The following is a 23079-nucleotide window of genomic DNA, read 5'->3' as shown; positions in this document are numbered from 1 at the left end:
TCACTGGATATTTTCTCTTTTTCAGATCATTCTCTGTAAACCCTGAAAAGGGTTAAAGAGCAGTTGGACCTGATACCTAATAAAGTGGCCGGTGAGTGTGTGTGTGTAGATACACACATGCATACATAAATTGAGATAAGTACAGTCTAGAATGCTACAGTCAATTCTACGGTCAAAATTCATTGCGATTCTGTTCCTATTATTTATATTTTGGGTGGATTAAATCATTGAAATGAAGTACAAATCTGCCCGCTAAAAATCTGTCATTACGTTGAAGTTAGCAATAAATAAACAACCCTTCTTCTCATTCAACTAATGTAAAACTTGTCCGAAAATGGATATGCAATCTGAAATTCCTTTAGTTCCTTCTGTTTTTGTCACATCTTTCCATTTCCTCCCATTTTCATCATCATCTCCTCACCCTTCTGTTGCCATATTAGCCAACAAGAGCACCAAGGTAAACTCCATCCACCATCAACAAAGCTCTTCTACACACACACACACACCAACAAAGCTCTTACTTACACACACCTCATCAACAAAGCTCTGCTATCTCTGCTGCTTGACAAGACCTTAATGGAAAAATCACACTAAGCAAATGGTTCCTCTAATAACAATAAATTTCCTGTAAAATTATGAAGGGTACAGGACGTTTCCCCGGATCCATTTTGTCATGAATTCTAATTAAGGCCGAGTGTAGTGACGGGAGAGAAAACAGGGAATGCTGGGTCATCAGCGAGAGGGGAGAGATAGAGAGCGACGCCACCGTGATTGATGCTGCGCTCGCTGCTCACATACACACTCTCTTTTACAGACTCAACACACATAGACACACACACTCAACAATCACTATATACACATCATACACACTCAACAGATTCAACACACACACACACACACACACACACACACACACACACACACACACACACACACACACACACACACACACAGACCATACACTCTCAACAGACTCAATACACACATCGTACATGCACACAGTCTCAAAAGACTCACCATACACATACACACACACACACACAGTACACCATAGAGTACTCAATACGCACCAAACACACGTACTGTACACTCTCAACAGACTCAATACACACACTCTCACCATACATACATACAAACTCAATACACTCTCAACAGCCTCAATACTCTCACCATACACACATACAAAGTCAATACACACACCATACACACACTCTAACCATACACACATACAAACTCAATACACACACACTCTCAACAGCCTCAACACTAACACCATACACACATACAAACTCAATACACACACCATACACACACTCTAACCATACACACATACAAACTCAATACTCAATACACACACCATACACACACACTCTCAACAGCCTCAATACTAACACCATACACACATACAAACTCAAAACACACACCATACACACACTCTCACCATACACACATACAAACTCAATACTCAATACACACACCATACACACACACACACTCTCGACAGTCTCAATACTCTCACCATACACACATACAAACTCAACACACACACACTCTCAACAACCTCAATACTCTCACCATACACACATACAAACTCAATACACACACACAAACACCATACACACATACAAACTCAATACACACACACACGCACCATACACACATAAAACACCCACACTCTCAACAGCCTCAATACTAACACCATACACACATACAAACTCAATACACACACCATACACACACTCTCACCATACACACATACAAACTCAATACACACACACAAACACCATACACACATACAAACTCAATACACACACACAAACACCATACACACATACAAACTCAATACACACACCATACACACACACACACTCTCAACAGCCTCAATACTCTCACCATACACACAAACAAACTCAACACACACACCATACATGCATACACTGAACAGACTCAATACACACACCATACCCTCTAAACAGGCTCAATACACACACATGCTTAACACTAACAAAGACTCAACACACACACAATAAAAACTCAACAAATGTGCACACACACACACTCAACACAGACAGTTACAAATACACACACTCAACAAATTTGCACGCGCACACATGCGCACACACACACACACACACACACACACACTCAAATACGCACACACACACACGCTCAACACATACACATAGACAGTCACACACACACACACACACACACACACACTCTACAAATGCAGACACACACTCAATGCACAGTCACAAATACACACACTCAAGAAATATGCACACACACGCTCAACACATACACAGTCACTAATGCACACATATAAACACACAAACAAATACACACACACACACACACTCAACACATACAGTCACTAATGCACACACATAAACACAAACAAATACACACACACACTCAACACATACACACAGACTCAACACACTCACAAATACACACACACACACACACATATATACAAAACAACAAATACACTTACACACACTCAAAACATTCTCACAGACTTAACGCAGAGTCACAAATGCACACAAACACATGCACACACACTCAACACATACACCCAGTCACAAACACACACTCAACAAATGCACACACACAGTTAACAAATATGCACACACACACACACACACAGCTTCTTTTAGACAGTGGTGGCTCTATTCGTGTGCGTCACACTAAAGCTCCAGCAGTGTTTTCAGCAGGCTCTCCTCTACATGTGAAATACAGCTCGGCACTAAAAGCCCACCAGGATAAAAACAGCCACAATCATAAGCAGACGTAAATCTGAAGCTCATCATAACGCATCACTCACACTTCATCCAAAGGCCCTGAAGGGAATCATTTCAGATTGGAAGATGTTTATTTTAGTGTTGGACGGGTTTGAGAATTGTGGAAAGGAATATGGTGTTGTTGCGCCATCTGGCGGTTGTACAATGCGTCTACGCTCTAATATGAAAAAGAATTACGGTTCATTCCTTTAATTCAATACTCATTCATTTTTCTTCAGTTTAGTCTCTGATTATCAGAGCTCGCCACAGTGGAATGAACCGCCTTTAATTCAATGTATAATATAAAATTCCGCTTTTAAACTATTACTTATATTTTAGCTGCTAAAGATTTGCATAATGCTGGTCGGGTTCACTTTAATGGGCTATATGCCTTTGCAGCAAAGAAGGCAAGAAAAGTCCAGATGTTGTGAAATATTAGTAAAATTGTTTGTTTGTATGCTGCCTGAGTTGTTTGTTTGAGACAATTACATGTGTTCCAATGGGGAGCATTAAAAACAAACAAGTGTCAGGGGGATATGGGGGTGGTTCACCCACTATGAACTGCCGCTGGCTTGTCTGATAAAATAGTAAAATAGTTATAGTACAATAAAAATAAATAAAAGAGAAAGAACTGGTTATTTAAAAAAAATATTTAGTTCAACGGCTTTAATGAAAGTGGCTTCAGATCAGTTTCAATGTTTAACCTACTGTAATCACTTTATAAATAGTGATCACTTACAATTTTTAAATACCACAAAATATATTTTAAGTATTTATCAGTGCAGCATGTAAAGGTTTTAACAATCTTATTTTTAATTGTCAAAACATTTTCAATATAAGTACATTTTTTTTATTTCTATAATTAATTAGTAATTAATTATAAATATATAATTAGTAAATATTAGCAATTTAATTAATTCAAAATAAAAATCTTAATAAAATCTCTTCAAATTGATTAAAAATAACAAATATTTTATTAGTAAAAAGAGAATTACAATTTTTACTTTATTACTAAATAATTAACTAAATAGCTATTGATTCAACAAAAAAAGTAACAATTTTATTAAACTCTGAAATTTACTTAAACTCTAAGTACTTTAATAGTAAACTCTTTTTTTAAATGTGTTTAATGATTTAGCAGTTAATTAAAATATATTAAAAGTAGTCAATTAAAAAATGCATTTAAATTTTTAAAAAGCGTAATTATTCATTCATTCGTTTTCTTTTCAGCTCAGTCCCTTTATTAATCAGGGGACGCCACAGCTAAATAAACCACCAACTTATCCAGCATATGTTTTACGCAGAGGATGCCCTTCCAGCTGCAACCAATCACTTGGAATGTAATTACTTAATTTAATCAATTAAAATACTTAAAAAATACACACAATTAATTTAAAATTTGTATTGGTGCTAAGGTTTTTTTTATTAAGTTCTTTTTTTTTTTTTACTTGTGTAATTATCAAAACATTTTCTTTACAAGTACAAAATATTTATTTTTTCTTTCTATAATTAATTAGTAAATAATTACACAGCATTTTATTAATTAAAAATAAAAATCTTCAATAAAATCTTTTTAAATTGATTAAAAATAACAAATATATCAAGAGTAAAAAAAAATATTTTTTTCTTTGCTTCATTAATAGATAGTTAATTAAATGATTAATCAAACAAAAATAAGACAATTTAATTCAACTCAGAAGTTAACTAAAAATGTAAGTATTTTAGTAGTAAACAAAAATATTTATTTAATGAATTATTAATTAATTAAAATTATGAATTTAAGTATATTAATAGTAGTCAATTACAAAACGCATTTTATTTCTTAATTTTTATTATCTAATTTAATCAATTAAAATACTTTATAAGAATAGTTTGTTTTTCATGTTTATGATTAAAAAGGTTTAAAGAAAAAGCAATTACTAAAATAATCATGCTTTTGCATCGGATTTTAATAAATATCATATACTATTAATCATATATTATTTAAATTCATAAAATGTCACATTTGTGAACAATATGAATAGTCGATCACTAGCAAAAAAACAACAACACATTTTAAATACAGAAAAGCACTGGATAGTGTTTGTGTGCGGAGTCGTTTACCGTGCTTTTGTCCTTCAGCAGTTTCTCGATGACTTCGATGAGATGCTCCTTCTGGTCAGGATCCAGACTGAATACACAAGCAGAAGTGTGTGTGTGAAGACCCTCATGTGTGTGTACATGAATGGGTTTAGCTATACTTGTGAAAACTCAGTTGTTCTCACTTATATGGTGAGATATAAGAATCACCCACTAGTGAGGACGTGTGTGTGTTTTACCTGTAGAGTTTCTGGATGGCGTGAGCTGCTGTTTTGCGCACGTATGGTGAAAGATCAGTGGCTGCTTCTTTGATGGCCAGCATCATGATGGGGACAATGATGGGGACTCTGATGCTGGACAGAACCCGCAGAGCACTCGCTCGAATCAGCTGATTCGGGTCCTAACACAGAGAGAGACACAGAGACAGACATGATGACAAATGTTTATATATAATAATAATAATATTAATAATAATAATAATAATACAAATAGTAAGTGTTATTATAATTATTATTACATTAATTTATTTTGATAATATTATTTACTTTATATAACAGTGATAGGCTGCATCTGGTGCAGTGGTTTGCACAATCGCCTCACAGCAAAAAGGTTGCTGGTTTTTTAGACACATAATATATTATACATTATAAAATATAATACATAATACGTATTACATAATTAAATAATATATAATATTTTAAAGAACTAAAATAATATACTATATAATATACTGTTTATCAATTCTGAAATAAATCAAGGGGCGGGGCTTACCTTGAGTGCCCGCTGGAAGGTGCTGATTGACAGGAGGGCGAGATCCTGCTGTTCCTCTGCGTAGCGGACGAGATACACATACACCAGCTTCTTCAGCTAAAACACACAAACACACAGAAGATTAAAAAAATATCCTGATCTCGAACACTATTTTATTTATAAAAACATTTTTTTGTTTATTTCCCAGTTTGCTACAGAAAGAACAAATATTAGATCTGCAAAACAAGAATTCAAACACTTAGAAAATAAACTTTTTGTCACTCTTTCAAGCTATTTTAGTTTGTTTCACACTTGCTACAGATAGAACAAATATTTGATCTGCAAAAAATAAATAAAATAAAAAGACCAATTCAAAGAGAAAAAAACATTTTTATCACAATTTCAAGTTATTTTGATTTTTTTCACAATTTGCAACAGAAAACGCACATAATTGATCAGCACAAAAAATAAAAACGCTAATGCAAACACTGAGAATATGTTTTTATATATTTTAACAAACAAGTAAGTGCAACTCAGACAAGAGAGTAAAGTACCACATTAAGATTAATAAGAAGGATATTATTCTTAACAATTAATTTTGACAGTATTTCTGAACACACTTAAGCTATTTTCACAATTATGCTATGATCACAACCAGTTTTGGGGAAAGTTACTTTTATAAAGTATTGGATTACAATCTTATATTCTCAAAAAAGAAACATGTAGCTCATTTAGTTACATTAAGAAGAAAAAAAGACTAAATGTAAGAGTGTAAGCCATTACTTTTGAAAAGTAACTTTTCCCTAAATTGGTTGTGATCATAGCATAAGACAGTAAGTGTGTTCAGAAATAGTCAAGAACAATTATTAAAAATAAACCTCTTCTCATTAAACGTCATGCACTGCTTTTGTTCTTTAATTCTTTGAAAAATGTAATTCCTTAAAATACAAATTGTTTTTGCTTTTTTGGAATAATTTAATAATCTTTCTTCATTCACCTTCATTTAAATACACAAATGTTTATATTCTATCCCTTCAAATAATCAAAATGACTAATTAATTAATTATTTAAAAAAATTAATTCCTTAAAATGCAAATCTTTTTTAGCGTTTTTTTTTTTTTTTTTTTTTTTTTTACAAATAGCACAAACTGAAAAAAATAATACAATGAATTAACAACTGCTTGCATTTTAATGACTTGATTTGCCAGGGTTTGTGTTTTTAGGGCCTGAAATTTAACACAGATGTTTATTTAAGCTGTGAATACTTCAACAAAAAATGTTTCAAACACATTTCCATACTTATGAATTCAGTATTTCATATTAAATTTCTAGATTTCACCTACAAAATATTCAATACCGGTGAAAAATACCTAATTTTCAGTTCATTTTATTTCAGTTCAAAAATTCGCTTCCATAAATTCAGTGGATCAAATTCGGCTCTTAAAATTTGACATTACTTCCGGGAACTGCAGGCCAAGCAGTATAGATTGCAGATTGACAATCTCCAGCTGCTTTTTATTATACTAGCAGTTGGACAAATTTAAGATTTTTATACAAGTCAATAGGTAAGGAAAAAAGCTATTAACGGCACAAAAGTAGCATTTAATATAGTCAATGTCGAATTTTAACAGCCGAATTTGATCCACTGAATATTTGGAAGCGAATATTATACATGAAATCTGGAAATTGAATATGAATAATTGATTTTTTTTTATAAGTATGGAAATGTGTTTGAAATATTTTTAGTTGAAATATTCACAGCTTAAATAAACAGCTGTGTTAAATTTCAGGCCCTAAAAATACAAACTCTTGCAATTCAATTCATTAAAATGCAAGCAACTGTTAAATCAACGTATTTTTTTTCAGCTTGTGCTATTCGACAAGCTTTTTATTTCAATACTTTTGCCATTGATTTTGTTCCAAAGAAAAGGACGGATGCGGGCAATGTTGCGTAAGTGAAAAAATGCGGTCGTACCCTCCTCCTCATTCAACTTAATTTAAATAAACAAATATAATTTTTTTATTACTTTAAATATTTAAATTGATCAATTAAATATTTTTTTTAAATGCATCTTTAATTCCCATTCCTAAAAAAAAACATTTGCAAAGAAGCCCACAAAACTGGAAGCATCCGATAACCACTCATAATGCAATCCCAGCTTTCCCAAACTCACATTCCATCTTCATAACCGTGAGTCTATGATGAAACTGTCTGATCAGCATGTGCTCGAGGGTCAAGGGTCAAAGGTCGGCTCTCTGTATAATTGCGTCCAGCTCTGGAGGTGACGAGAGGTCATTAATGACCATAAAGTCACAGAGACGTGTTTCATCATCATCAACAGCGCGATTACCAGCCAAATGGAAAAACATCAGTCACTTCATAAAGAGAGACATTACCCATCTGCCCCTCTGCTTAATCACATTTGCATACAGCGGCCTGCTGATCAGTGATTGGAGCAGCCGTGCGCATGCCAATTAGATAATGGCTAAACAAACTGCTGGCATTTATAGAAGTAAGATTACTGTAGTTACACTGTAAATATGCAGGGTTTCACACAATTGTGACAACATGAATATATATAGTTGATGTCAGAATTATTGGCCCCCCTGAATTATTAGAACCCATGTTTATTTTTTTCCCCAATTTCTGTTCAACAGAGAGAAGATTTCTTTAACACATTTCTAAACATAATAGTTTTAATAACTCATCTCTAATAACTCATTTATTTTATCTTTGCCATGATGACAGTAAATAATAATTTACTAGATATTTTTCAAGGCACTTCTATACAGCCTAAAGTGACTTTTAAAGGCTTAACTAGGTTAATTAGGTTAACTAGGCAGGTTATGATTTGTTGTGTAGACTATCGAAAAAAAGTTAGCTTAAAGGGGTTAATAATTTTGTCTTTAAAATGGTGTTTAAAAAATTAATAACTGATTTTATTCTAGTCGAAATAAAACAAATAAGGCTTATTCCAGAAGAAAAAACATTATCAGACATGCTGTGCTCATTCCTTGCCCTGTTAAATATAATGTGAAATATAAAAAAAAAAAAAGCAACAAAAATTCAAAGGGGGGCTAATAATTCTGACTTCAACTGTGTGTGTGTGTGTGTGTGTGTGTGTGTGTGTATATATATATATATATATATATATATATATATATATATATATATATATTTTTTTTTTTTTTTTTTTTTCCCCCAATTTCTGTTTAACGGAGAGTAGACTTTTTCCAACACCTTTCTAATCTTAATAGTTTTAATAACTCATCTCTAGTAACTGATTTATTTTACCTTTGCCATGATGACAGTAAATAATATTTGACTAGATATTTTTCAAGACACTTCTATACAGCTTAAAGTGACATTTAAAGGCTTAACTAGGATACTTAGGTTAACTAGGCAGGTTAGGGTAAATAGGCAAGTAATTGGATAACAATGGTTTGTTCTGTATACAATCAAATAATATATATATAGCTTAAAGGGGCTAATAATATTGAAAAGATAAAAACTGCTTTTATTCTAGCCGAAATAAAACAAATAATTCAGGAGGGCTAATAATTCTGACTTCAACTGTATATAATAACATTATTTTATATTTCCAAAAGCTCCATCATGAAACTAAATACAAACGTTATTTTTGGTTAGTTGCTAAATATGGTTTAAAAAACCCTAAGAAATGGATGATGTGGATTAAAGCAAAGAAAAATATGAATAACAATGCAAGTAAATCACTAAAAGTAACAATTGAACAAAGTACACTAAAGAAGAATGGATGAGATTAGAAATAAACAAATAGCAATTACGGATTTAATAAATAATAAGTCAAAAGCAACAGAACAGAATCAATTACAACAAAACTAATTTCATTTATTTTTAAATTACAGAATAAATTAATGAATTAATGAAGCAACGTATAGAACATGAAAAGTAATAAAGGAAAATTATAAAATGACAAATTAAGTCGAATTGTTAAGTAAAAAAATATATATTTATTAAAATATTATTATATTATATAAATTAAAATAAATAATTATGCAGAGTTAAAACAATTTGCAGCTAAGACACAAAAATCATCATAATAATTCATCAGACATTTTAGAAACATATTATAATGTTTATATAATTCAATTCAATTTAAGTTTATTTGTATAGTGCTTTTTACAGAAGTGTTTCAGTTTCAAAGCAGCTTAACATTTCCTTCGGCTTAGTCTCTTTATTAATCTGGGATCGAAACAGCGGAATGAACCACCAACTTATCCAGCATATGTTTTACACAGCGGTTGCCCTTCCAGCTGCAACCCAGTACTGAGAAACACTCATCCACACACACTATGGACAATTTTGCTTACCTAATTCACCTACAGCACATGTCTTTGGACTGTGGGGGGGAAACCCAACCAACACGGGGAGAACATGCAAACTACAAAGAGTAACGCCAATTGTCCCAACCTGGACTCAAACCAGTGACCCTCTTGCTGTAAAGCGACAGTGCTAACCACTGAGCCACCGTGTCACCCATATTACCATCAAATTCAGAAAAGTCACTTTAGCTAATTAACTAACTAACAGCTTTTAACAGTTAAAGTTATGATATAGATAAATGACCATGTTTGTAAACATTCAGAATGAGCGCAGGGAGTTGGCAGAAAAAAAACGGGAGTGCTAGCATTTACAGTGAGGAAATGACATCCGATGCGGTACAGAGTTTGTTGTTTTCTCAGAAATAAAATATATTGTTTACATATTTAATATTTTATTTACTTCATGCTTTCAGCGTATTATAACAGCTTGTCACCCAGTGATAAACACAGGGATTCGGCAAAATTAACTTTAAAGTGAGCGGCGTTCATCCGACAGGTCAAATTATCCACACATTCATTTACACACATACACTACGGACAAGTTAGCTTACCCAATTTATCTATAGTACATGTCCTTGGACTGTGAGGGAAACCGGTGCGCCTGGAGGAAACCCACGGGAACGCAGGGAGAACATGCAAACTTCACACAGAAATGCCAACTGACCAGCCGAGGCTTGAACCAGCGACCTTCTTGCTGTAAGGCAACAACCACTAGCTACTGCGCCACTGCGTCACCCATGAATCAATTTATTAAAAAAAAAAAAGATTTTAAAATGTCAAAGAAAGACTCATATTTATTCAATTGTACCACACTACAAACACAATTGATTCAAAATCAACTAATTAATTTTTTGAGCATTTTCAATTAAACTGGTCTCAGTTAGCAACAGTAACCAAGGAGGGGTGGAGCCTATCATTGACTCTGAGGTCAAGTATATAAGTGCTTGCATGTGTGTGTAACCCTGCAGTGAGTGGATCAATGCTCTCATCTTTAACACCTGTGGTTAGCCCCACGTGTGTGCGTGTGCACCAGCAACCCTAGTCTCTGAGCTCCAGAGAGCAGCAGTGTTCGGTTCACAGCTGCCCAGCACCGAGCTTCAGTCGTGGGGGAGACACAGAGATCGTGACTGGGCCTCTGGAACAGCAATTACCAAACCAAAAAAAAAAAAAGACATGCGCGCGCACACACACACATACACACACACACACACACACACACACACACAAGCCATACTCTGGACTCTTTTCACAACCACCGCTCATGTCTTTCCATCTTCCTGTCCAAACATTCTTCTCTCCATCGAAAACATTCACTCTTCATCAACAAGGGCTTCCCTGTCAGAAGCCTGAACAAAAACAAACTGGTTCGCTGGGGTCCCCTTAGCTGCCCGGCTGATTATTATCTGTGTGTGTGTGTGTGTGTGTGTGTGTGTGTGTGTGTGTAGTTTTGGCAAATTACATCTCTTCTTACTCTCTAATGATGCATCATAAAAAATTTATATGACCGATTTTGCACTGTAAAGCAATTTTATGACAAAAAGTCAAGACAACAAATATCTTACATGTTGCTTTATCTTATTTTTATACGTAATCAGGTTTCAACAAAAAAAAATTAAAGGGCACCTATGATGAAAGTCAACGTTTGTAAGCTGTTTGAACAGAACTGTGTATATATAGTGTAGGGCTGTGCGATTAATCGAAATCTAATCGCAATTTGAAACGTCGCAATCAGTTAATCGCAAGAGGCTGCAATATAAAATATATATGTAAACAAAAATAACATCTTCAAAACCAGTCTGCTATACTTCAGAAAACTGAACATGCGGTGGTGTCGTGAGGCATCGCAGATATGGTAACGGCTGTGGTAAACTATACCACTTCACACGAGAAGAATTGATTGAATCTTGTGTCACAATGTCCATTTGCAATTTACGTCTTCCCACCACACCCTACGTCAAGGAAATCATGCCGAAATCTAGGGATCTGACCAGGGCTTTTAACTAGCCAACTGAGTGAGCGCACTTTCATTCTGCCCAATCAGAACTGTGCAACCACGCCCACAATAACAGCAAACAGGAAAGCGCTGACCAGTGGGATGATGGCATCTGCTGCTTTAGAAGCAATAATAGACTAATTAATATCAAAGAAAAACAGCGTTTGTAATGTGGGAATATTTTGGTTTAAAAGTCAATTAGTCATTTTTTTAAGAGCTGTCGCAGAATTGTTGACACGGCTTTAAGATCATCGAGCTGAAGCTTGAATAAATTAAAACCAGACTGAATTAAATCGTAAATTAAATAGCAAATCGCAATACATGTCACTAAAAAGCAATTAGATATTTTCCCCAAATCGCACAGCCCTAATATAGTGTGTGTCCACAGTTATATTGGAGTGATAAAAATCACAAGTCTCTTTTTTCAATTTCCTGACGGTAAAATAGGACCCAAATCTCAGTGATTTTGAAGCCCACCTCAACGTAATATAGGAGTGCAGTTTTCACCACCCGCCGAATTGATTGACAGGTGCCATGTTTATAGAATCAGGGCTTTACATTAACTTTTTTAATCACCGGCCACGGTGGCTAGTAGTTTTCCAATGTTACTAGCACCTCTGCATTTTCACTAGCCACAATTTTGTTGTTGGGAAAATATATTTTATATGCATAAATTTGACGTTGACATGCTAAAATTACTTGATTTAAATTTGATGTTATGTCCACATGCGTCCTCATTCATTTCTCTTTTTGTGTGTCCAGTATGAGTTTGTTTAATGAGCATGAGCAAATGGGTCAGGGTTTCATAGTGTTATATTGCAATTAGTTTTTATTTCACATGACTTTTTTTAGAGCTCAAAATTAACGATGTACCAAGTTCATCTTTATAACCACACGAAACAATAATTATTTCTTAGCCACAAATTTGTAATGTGTCAAGACAAGCAAAATAATAGCTGTATACTATACTTTTTATTAAACAAAACATTTCTTGAAAAAGAAAAAAAAGCAATTGACTTTTAAAAAATAACTATTGTCATGTATCAAAAATATGCACAGTAATCTGTCGTGGCTAAAGATCTCTCGGATCACCAGTTAACTGCAAATAAATGGAGAGTTCGTCTCCCATTAAAGCAATGTTGTAAAAAAAAAATAATAATTAAACCATTTTAACAAAAATAAAAGCAAATAAAACCGTAAGCAAATGAAAGCAGGTGAAACATACCGTATGTGATAATGAAAGAATGATCACATGTACGCCGTTAACTTTAGGCCATTTAATAATCTGTTCAAAGTGAAAGCAACCAGTGCTGCTCACAAAAAGACACATTTTGAGCTCTTAAAAGCATCAGGACTGTGAGTACATGTTCATCACTTTTTGTCTAGTTTATTTGAAAGAGAACTGATGACAGTTGCGTTTTCAGAACCTGTTCCAAACACGGTTGCTTCACGATTCGGGAGCGTGCACGCGTTAAGCAGTCGCGCGCACACGTTTTAAGAAGTCGCACGCATCACATCAGCTGTTAGCGCGAGTGATCATCATCCTTTCATTCGGTATTCATTTGCTTTCTTCTGCTCGCGTGATCACAATTATTTTACTTCTCGATTCTAAGATCACATTTGCACGCATATTGGGCCATCCTTATATTGTCGAACCCTGCTTTTAGGAAAACTACAATTTAAAAATTATTTTCAACCAGCCAAAGTGGCTAGTGGAGGTGTCTGTCTAACCCGCCAAAGCTGAAATCTACCCACATTTGGCGGGTTGGCGGGTGTTAATATAAAGCCCTGTATATAATAGCATGTAAACACATCTCCATAGGACTTTTTTAAATAAACTGGGATTAAAATATTTGTTACTATTCTCTCTGATTTTTATTTGTTTTAGAAGTTTTAAACATTTTTAAAACAGAGCATGTTAGTAATAAAGACCGTGTAATTCTTAACCGCTATAATAATCACTGCCGGATGGTGTCAGTAAACGCTAATATGTGTGTGTTTGTGTGTACTGTAAACAGCATTTGTTTGTGACTCATCATTTCAGAAAGGCTTGAATAAACTCCACCACAAACCCATGAAATGAATTTACTTGGTATTTTTGACTACTGAGCTGCATTTCAGCTACATCCGAGTTTGTCTATCACTGACGGCTGTTTATTTGATGCAAGACACTTTCTGGAAACACCAAAAGCTTATTTTACACCTTGTAAAAGGGGTAAGATTGACCCTTCGCTAAGCCACGCCCAAAAACTGCCATCCACCAATCATGGCTTAGCAACTGTAGCTACGCGCAGGGGCTCTGTCAAGCTTTCGAGCGAGTGCATATGGATTGTGCAAATCTGATACCAGGTCTCCTTAAAGTTTGGATGGGATGGTGGAATTTTTTCCCTTTTCAAAACCTCAAACCCAAGAAGACAAATGCCAGCGTGGATCAAGCTGTGTGAGGGGCGCTAAAGGAGCGGAGCTAAGTTGGTTTTGTTTTGATATTCCTGACACATTCAGTGATAGACAGACGGCAATAACTCACACACCTCTTACCCTAAACAGATCTAAACTGTGTTTCCTACAAAAACACAAAGCTGGTTATGTTTCACAGCTGTCTTATTCTTTTTTTTTTTTTTTTTTTTTTTTTTTTTTTCGCTCGATATTATGAGTAATGCTCTGTTTAGGCCTTCACCATAACGTTAGTAACATACTAATAGCGAATGGGTCATAATGACATGAGTTATTGATCTGGAAAATACGAATGTTGCTAACTTTACTGAACTTCATATTTCCATCTATTTCAAGCTTCGAATATTTGAAATTACAAATCAACAGAACAAACAGAGATATGATCACAAACTGAGCAGCTGCGATCAATATACTTCACCCCCAGCTGTTTTTCAGTCATTTATCAAGAGCACACAAACATACTGACAGTAATAGGTAACTTACTGTACGGTGTTATGGGTCAATGATGCTAATATTCGGCACAAATCCATCAGTTTCCCTTTCTGGCTGCTCTTTCTATGAATGCACGATGTAAAAGCACTGTCATGCGCGTTTCCTCGTCGGTTAGTAAGGCTATATTTCATTGCACACCAATTAATCTATCAGGCTTTTTGGCTAAAAATAGAGAAATCAAGGTTTCATTTGTTATTGTTAGATTATTTTTAAATGCTCTTCTGCGGAGCATGAGCTAAGCTGTTGAATGGTCAGCGTATGAGGCGGCTAGGCTAAGCTATCTACAATTTTAATTGATTTAATCTCTAAGCGGTTGCCTGTTATGTGGTGAATATACCCCTGTAATGCATGCTGCAGTCCTTTTCTGTCTGGCTTTCTCAGATATCTCACCTGTTCGCCAAAAATGACATTATATTCCTGGCAATGTCTGACACCGGCGCACACACATTGAAAAAGCCGTGCCAGGCATGAAAGCTTGACAGGCGTAGCAACAGTAACTAAGAAGGGCGGGGCTTAGCGAAGGGTCCATTAATGTAGAAAACATTTTAGAATAACTCAAATATGAAATTATGAATGCGATGAATGCAGAATACAGGTATGTGATGTTTTTTCAGTCATTCTTTTGTGTCTGTACAGTGTGTCTGACTGTTCACACACCATTTACACTTTTCAGCATGAACTCATTACTCAAGGTTGAATGCAAGTTCTGAACAGAGATTTAAAAAAAAACTCATGTGCGATTTTTGGCCATGATTTTTGTTCTTACCTCAATGTTTTTGCTTGCAACGTTTTTCACCACTGCTGGAAAAAGCTCAGATGCATTCTTTCCATTGGCAATGAGCTGACAGAAAGATAAAGATGTGAATGAGACAGATGTTGACTGATAAACGCAGTCATACGGTATAATCAAAGATAATATGACATACCCCCACAACCCTCTTCATGGCCTCCAGCTTCAGAGACTCTTTGTTGCTTTCCAGCATCTCCTTCAGATCTTCATTCCTGTAGAGAAACAAGAGGATTCCGGCATAACAGAAAATCATGGTGGAAAAGCTTTCAATATGCAATTATTGAACATAACCAGGATCATATATCACATAATATATTCAAGATAAAAATATCTGCAAGCAATTTACAGTTGTATTATTTTGGTCAACAAATAAACTAAATAAATAAATAAAATGTTTCACCAGAATTATATTAAAATAACATGTTCATTATGTTACAATAATATGAAACGCTTATATAAATTTAATGCAAATATCATTTAAATATTATATTTGTTGTATTATTGTTAATGAAGAATTTTTTTTTTAATTGCTCCACGACAAAAAGGAGTGTTGCTGAATAGTTTTAGGACAACGTTGATGAACGGTTTTGATCAAATGTTGACTACTGTATATTATTTCATATTCAATTTCAGATATTACATTTCATGCACGCCATGTGACCTACCGTAAATCAGATGACCATGAGCACAGAAATTATTCCTCAGTTTATTGAACTATTCACTTTAAATTGTTTTGCAAGCCCTGGCCTACAACAACATTAAATTCAGGAAGAATCATGCTGATGGAAGACAATTGAAGACATATTAGATTAGTCTGTGCAAATTCTGGTCGTTCCTCTGTCTGCACAGTGCTGTCATTGACAAGTTAAAGATGGTTTACCATCATCTCAGGGATACTGTGATATAGAACATAAACTGAAATTTAAGGAAGCTCAAACTTCTATGCAAGTTTTTGAATTAAATGAATGAATCAGTCAAATCATTGAAGTAAATAGCAAATGAAAGGACTGAGAGAGAAAAGTTGAATGAATGAATGAATGAATCAATCAATGAATCAATCAACCAAACAATCAAATGAAAGACTAAGAAAAAATTACTTTAAATGCCGAATAAATGAATGAATGATTGAATGAATCAATTAATCGAATCATTGAACAAAATAGTAAATGGAAAGACAGACAAAGAAATTAATGTCAAATGAATGAATGAATGGAACAATCAATCAATGATTCAAATCAAACAATCAATCAAATCCATCAAATCTTTGAATGAAATAACATATGGTAGGACCAACAGAAAGAAATAACCTTAAATGCTGAATGAATGAATGCATTAAACAATGATTGAATTAAACAATCAATCGAATTGAATAAATCCATCAAATCAATCAAGCAATCAAATCAAATCAAATCATTGAAGGAAAAAGCAAATCGAAAGACTGACAAAAATAAAATATTTTAAATGCCAAATAAATGATTGATTGAATGAATGAATGAATGAATAAATGAATGAATCCAAATCAAATCAAATAAATCATTGAATTAAATAGCAAATAGAAAGACATCCAGAAAGGAATTACTTTGAATACCAAATGAATGAATGAATGAATGAATGAATGAATTAATTAATTAATTGAGTCAGTCAATCAATCAATCAAATCAATGATTTAATTAAACAATCGAACTGAATCAATCAATCAATCAAATCAAATTATTGAAGGAAAGACTAAGAGAAAGAAATTATTTTAAATGCCAAATGAATGAATCAATCTATCTATCAATCAATGATTCAATCAAACAATCAATTAAACTGAATGAATGAATCAATCAATCAATCAATCAAATCAATGATTTAATCAAACAATCAATCGAATTAAATGAAGGAATCAATCAAATCAAATCATTGAAGAAAATAGCAAATAGAAAGACAGAAAGAAATAATTTTAAATGCCAAATGAATGAATCAATCTATCAATCAATCAATGATTCAATCAAACAATCAATTGAACGGAATGAATGGACAGAATGAATCAATCAAATCATTGAATGAAATATCAAATGAAAGAACTGAGAAAAAAAAAATTTGAATGAATCAATCAACCAACCAAACAATCAAATGAAAGACAGAGAGAAAAAAAAAAGAAAAGCCTTTTTTAAAAGCGAAATCGAGGCTGTGGTGGGAAGCAACCCAAAAGTATCATTGGGAGTTCCATAGGATTGTTGTGTAGTTGGCTATATATCCAATCAGCAAAGAGAAAGTGACACAAATTTATCATTTCACCGCCTTCCGTCTGACCCGAAGGTCCATTCTGAATGAATGGTGAAAACAAAAAGGGATATCAGAGCTCTTTTTCAGCTAAGTTGAGGGAAATGGCACTAGTTAGCTAACACTTTCTTTCCCAAACACACGTTTTAGATGCCATTTATCAAACTCGAGTTAATAAACTGACTCTTTCATTATATTAGACTTGTCACTATACTAAATTAAGAGAGAAAACGTCAATTTCTCGCTATCATTTAAGGCAGGGGTTTTCAAAGTGTGAGGCGCGCCTCCCCAGGGGGGCGCCAGAGCATGTCAGGGGAGGCGCGGGAAAAATATATTATAATAAAAATATAATTATTAAGTTTAATTATTATATGTATTTTTTTTATTATATTTAAACGTTTTAATTAAACAAAGCATAATAATAATAATAATAATAATAATAATACGTCAAATATAAGAAAACATTTTTTACCTAGAAGGCCATAGCTGTGAATTCGCTTCTGTTTGGCAAGCCCGCCAATACAGGTATATGCCTGCTAATACAATGGGTCGGTTTCTGAGACCCCCCCGATTCAAAGCTGTAATGAAGTTCACGGCCCTTTGGCCGCCGGGAAGAAGGAGGCGGAGAACCGACGCAGTTTTAAAATGATTTATTAATAACAGTGACGGCAGCTCCTCACGGGGACTGCAGTCAAACTGAAAGCAAAAGTATCCACTTACGCGGTGGCCTCACTCCGTTCCCACGTCTCTCGGCCACGCCCCCTTGCCACAAAAGCCTTCAAGTTCAGGGCTTAAACCCAAAAGACGACTATATGATGATCAGTATTTGAGTTTAGGATTTACGTGGACAGGACCAGCTAATGAACCACACAACCTTTATGGGTGGTTTGTCAAGATATTTTGGCTAATGACAGCATGCGACCCACGCTTCGACTGTTTTGACTGGGATGGACAGTTCTTGGATCTGTTCTATTCATATTGAACCATCATCCTAGTTTTTAAAACGTTATATTAAAATACTTGTTATTATTTTTTTTTAAATAATTGCACTTTCATGCAAATGATGATAAAAGTGAGTTAACATTCTGACATCTGTCTGTGTCTTTATATATTCTGTATAAATATATATATATATATATATATATATATATATATATATATATATATATATATATATATATATATATATATATATATATATATACGCACAAATATGTGTGTGTGTGTGTGTGTGCGTGCGTGCGTGCGTGCGTGTTTGGGAGGAGGGGGGCGCCAATGGATAAGTTGTGTCAAAAGGGAGGCCCACTGTCTTAGACTTTGAAAAACCCTGATTTAAGGCACTGTTGATAGCTTTCTTAAAACAGCGCTGATTTGCCATTGTGTTCACGTGTTCAACAGAAATGCTTGTGATTGGCCGAGAAGGTCATCAGTTCAACCTCCGCTGTTTACCGAGCACAAACACAAACAGACGAGCAATCCGCTTGATGACTTGACTGATCTTCAAGGCTGCTTCGCGCTCCAGTCTCCGTGTATCTGTGTTTGTACTGGGTGAAGAGCGGTAAACTGAGTGCGAACACAGATACACGGAGACTGAAGTGCGAAGCAGCCGTAAAGATCAGTCGAGTCATCCGCACTCAGCAGCGCTTCCATGTTAGCGGGAAATAGAGGGTTTTAAGACTTTAGTACCAGGACAACACTATTACAGACAGCACGAGGGTGTGCTACAGAGGACTGCAGTGTTTTATCGCTCACCGGGTTACATAGGCTGAAGCAGGGAAGTGTCCCCACGGTGTTTAACTGGTGCCATGAATTGAATCCAAGGAGGACACTTGAGCTGCTGAGCATAATACTCTTAAAGAGATTGTGATGTTGTTTGATGCTAAATTGCTTTTATTTGTTCTAAATAAACTTACTGAATGATATTAAAGTGATGTTTACAACATTTCTGCATTTTGAAATCTCGGCAACAGCAGGAGGTTGGTAGTACACAGAATGTTACTGCAATGTTTACAGTGCTGGTCCTATACTTCCGTGTTTCTTCCCACCGCAGCCTCGCTTTGGTTCTTTAAAATGGCGACGGCGCGAAATAAGCGTACGGCTGATGTGAGGAAGAAACATATGCATGCAAATCAAATCTCCCGCTTGGCCTTTAAACGATCGCTCTGTGCAACAAACTTAACGTTATTTACAACTTCATTACCTGTTATTCACAGCCCATGCAGGTTGTGTTCACTAAAGTAGGCGTTTGAAAATAGAATTGGCTGAGTCGTAGAAAAGCTGAATTAGGATCGCGTGTAGGGTTGATTCGAGATTGTGATCTTTTTTCGATTTATCGTGCAGCCCTAGCTGAATGAATAAATCAATCAATCAATTAATCAAATCATTGAATGAAATAGAAAATGGAAAGACAGAGAACGAAATTAATGTAAAATGAATGAATGAATGAATGAATAGATCGATCAATCAATGATTTAAATCAAACAATCAATCAAATCGAATTAATCAAATCATTGAATGATACAAAATAGTAAATAGAAAAACTGAGAGAAAGAAATGTTTTAAATGCCAAATAAAGGAATGAATGAATCAATTAATCAATCAATCAACCAACCAAATTAAATCACTGAATGAAATAATAAATGGAAATACCAACAGAAAGAAATTACTTTATAATGCCAAATGAATGAATGAATGAATGGATCAGTGAATCAATAATTTAATGAATCAAATTAATTCACTGAAGGCAAATGGAAAGAGAAAGAAAGAGAGAAAGAAAACAATTTAAATGCGAAATGAATGAATCAATCAATCAAATCGATGAAATAGCAAATGGAAAGACAGACAGAAGGAAATTACTTTAAATGCTGAATGAACAAATGAATGAATGAATGAATGATTTAATGAATGAATGAATGAATCAATCAATCAATCAATCAATCAATCAATCAATGATTTAATCAATCAAACAATCGATCATGGAATAAAATAGCAAATGGAAAGACGGACAGAAAAAAAAATCACTTTAAATGTCAAGAGTAGAAAACCACTAGATCTGTGTCTAATTCCTTGTTTCAAAGCGATTGAATTTAACTGTGCCAGAAAATGAGACTTTTATTGCCAGAAAAAGTGGATTTCCTTGGCTTTTGTGAGCATCTGTCATACCCTCTCTTTGGCTTCTCCTCATTCCCGCTGGTGTGGTTGTTGGTCAGAGCTTGTTCCTCAGAGCTCAGGTCGGATTTCAGACTGAGCTGAAGGTTTTCAGCAGAAACCAGAGCGGAGCGCATTGCTCCGACGGCCTCCAAACGCAAGTTTCCCAAACCTCCATTCATTTTAAACGTGTACAAAAGATATCAACCAAAGCTGAAAGCGCTGTAGGTGCAGTTCATCTGTCCATCAGAAAGAGCTTCCTGAGGCTACAATCATTTAAAAAAATATTCATCCAAATCAGATTATGACATCCAATAATCCTCAAAAAATTAAGTCTTGGAAGCAAAAGCCTAGAGTAACTTCAACAGGGAATAAGAGTGAATGTCTTTCTCATTCCACTATATTGCCGTCAAGAGGACCAGAGAGGGACAAAACAGCTCTATCCTCCTGCCTGACTCAATCATCTGGTTAATGGCCACGTGCATCAGTCGCACAACCATCCAGTGTGACCATCAATTAGATCCATGAGCGCTGAGAGAGCAGCAAGGTTACAGTGGTTCACTCTTATGGACAGAAGGCTTCATTCCTTCCATTTCAAACCATGTTCTTCCGAGATCTGGCAGTTTTTTTTTTTTTAAATATGCTTACTTTTTGGTTCTATGTTGTGGTTGGTTGAAAGAGTTCCCAACTAGATTAAGATCCAGAGCTTGTAAGTAATCTGCTTTTGTGACTAGTATTTGGAAAATAGTCCACATCAACTATTCTAAATATTTTTGAATTTTTTGAAAATCATCAACATGCTCCAATAAAGATGCTTAATATCAAAAGACTCCCCTTAAAAAGACTTCCTAAAGTTGGAAGAATGAAAAAATAAGTCAATTGAAGTCAAAAAACAAAGCTAGAGAGAGTTCCTGATGTCTGAAACCAATATAAACTCTCAACCATCTCAGAAGAAGCAGATCTTGCAAGTCACACAACTTGTAGTTAAATTTAGTAAAACGGAAAGGATATCCATTAAAGTTCAAATAAGAAGACAGTGGTTCACTCTTATCATGGACTGGAGGTTTCTTTCCCTCCACTTCAAACCATGAGATATGAACTTCTGAGATCTGGCTGCTTTTCAAACATATGCTTACTTTTTGGCTTTGTTAGAATGTGATTGGTTGAAAGAGTTCCCAACTGGATTGAAAAAAGATCCAGAGCTTGCAAGTAACCTGCTTGAGTGACTTGTATTTGGAAAATGGTCAACAAACATCAACAATTTTGAGTATTTCTAATTTCCTGAAAATCATCTACATGTCCTATAGAGATTCTCAACCTCAAAAGAATCAGACCTTTGAGATACTAATTCCCAAATTGGGAAGAAGGGGAAATAAGTCCATTGAAGACCGAAAAACAACGCTAGAGAGAGTTCCTGATGTCTAAAACCACCAAACTCTCAACCTTCACAGAAGAAGCAGATCTTGCAATTTGCATGTCTTGTAGCCAAATTTAGTCACACGGAAAGGATATTCATTAAACTTAAAATAACAAGACAGTGGTTCACTATTATCATGAACTGAAGGCTTCTTTCCCTCCACTTCCAAACATGAGGTAAGAACTTCTGAGATCTGGCTGTTTTTTTAAATATATGCTTACTTTTTGGTTCTCTGTTGGAATATGATTGGTTGAAAGAGTTCTAAATTGGACTAAGAAATGATCCAGATGTTGCAAGTAACCTGCTTTAGTGACTTGTATTTAGAAAATGGTCAACTAACATTAACAATTCTAAGTATTTCTAATTTCCTAAAAGAAATCAACATGCTCCTAGAGATGCTCAACCTCAAAAGACTCCCCTCAAAAGACTTCCCAAAGTGGCAAGAAAGGAAAATAAGTCCATTGAAGTCAAAACGGCTAGAGAGAGTTCCTGATGTCTAAAATTACCAAAAACTCTCAACCATCTCAGAAAAAGCCGACCTTGC

The 23079-nt window shown here is 34.7% G+C and overlaps 1 protein-coding gene and 1 long non-coding RNA gene across 7 annotated transcripts in view; one reads left to right on the top strand and one right to left on the bottom strand.

Annotated features, from left to right (window-relative positions):
- Positions 1-23079, bottom strand: part of ap3b1a (adaptor related protein complex 3 subunit beta 1a) — a 762544-nt gene that overhangs the window by 728533 nt on the left and 10932 nt on the right. For 4 of the 6 annotated variants that reach the window (XR_015519913.1, XR_015519914.1, XM_087300589.1 and 1 more), the window contains exons 2-6: positions 15843-15918; positions 15683-15757; positions 5634-5729; positions 5102-5262; positions 4887-4953 (exon numbers count right to left, since the gene is read on the bottom strand). Coding sequence is in view for 4 of the 6 variants with exons in the window: in XM_087300589.1 (XP_087156715.1) it covers positions 4887-4953; positions 5102-5262; positions 5634-5729; positions 15683-15757; positions 15843-15918 (475 nt within the window). In the remaining 2 variants the exon portion in view is untranslated. Of the gene's footprint in view, positions 1-4886; positions 4954-5101; positions 5263-5633; positions 5730-15682; positions 15758-15842; positions 15919-21133 lie in introns of all 6 variants that reach the window. The other 2 variants (XM_087300587.1, XM_087300588.1) reach the window with 1 other exon arrangement.
- On the top strand, positions 15391-22095 carry LOC147838747 (uncharacterized). Its single transcript, XR_015519982.1, has 3 exons — positions 15391-18227; positions 19309-19498; positions 19591-22095. It is a non-coding gene; the product is annotated as an uncharacterized LOC147838747 (long non-coding RNA).

Source organism: Danio rerio, chromosome 21, assembly GCF_052040795.2.
Source record: "Danio rerio strain M-AB ecotype USA chromosome 21, GRCz13ab, whole genome shotgun sequence".
NCBI lineage: Eukaryota > Metazoa > Chordata > Actinopteri > Cypriniformes > Danionidae > Danio > Danio rerio.
Note: the sequence above shows the minus strand (reverse complement) of the source record. Positions and strands in the feature narration are given on the sequence as shown.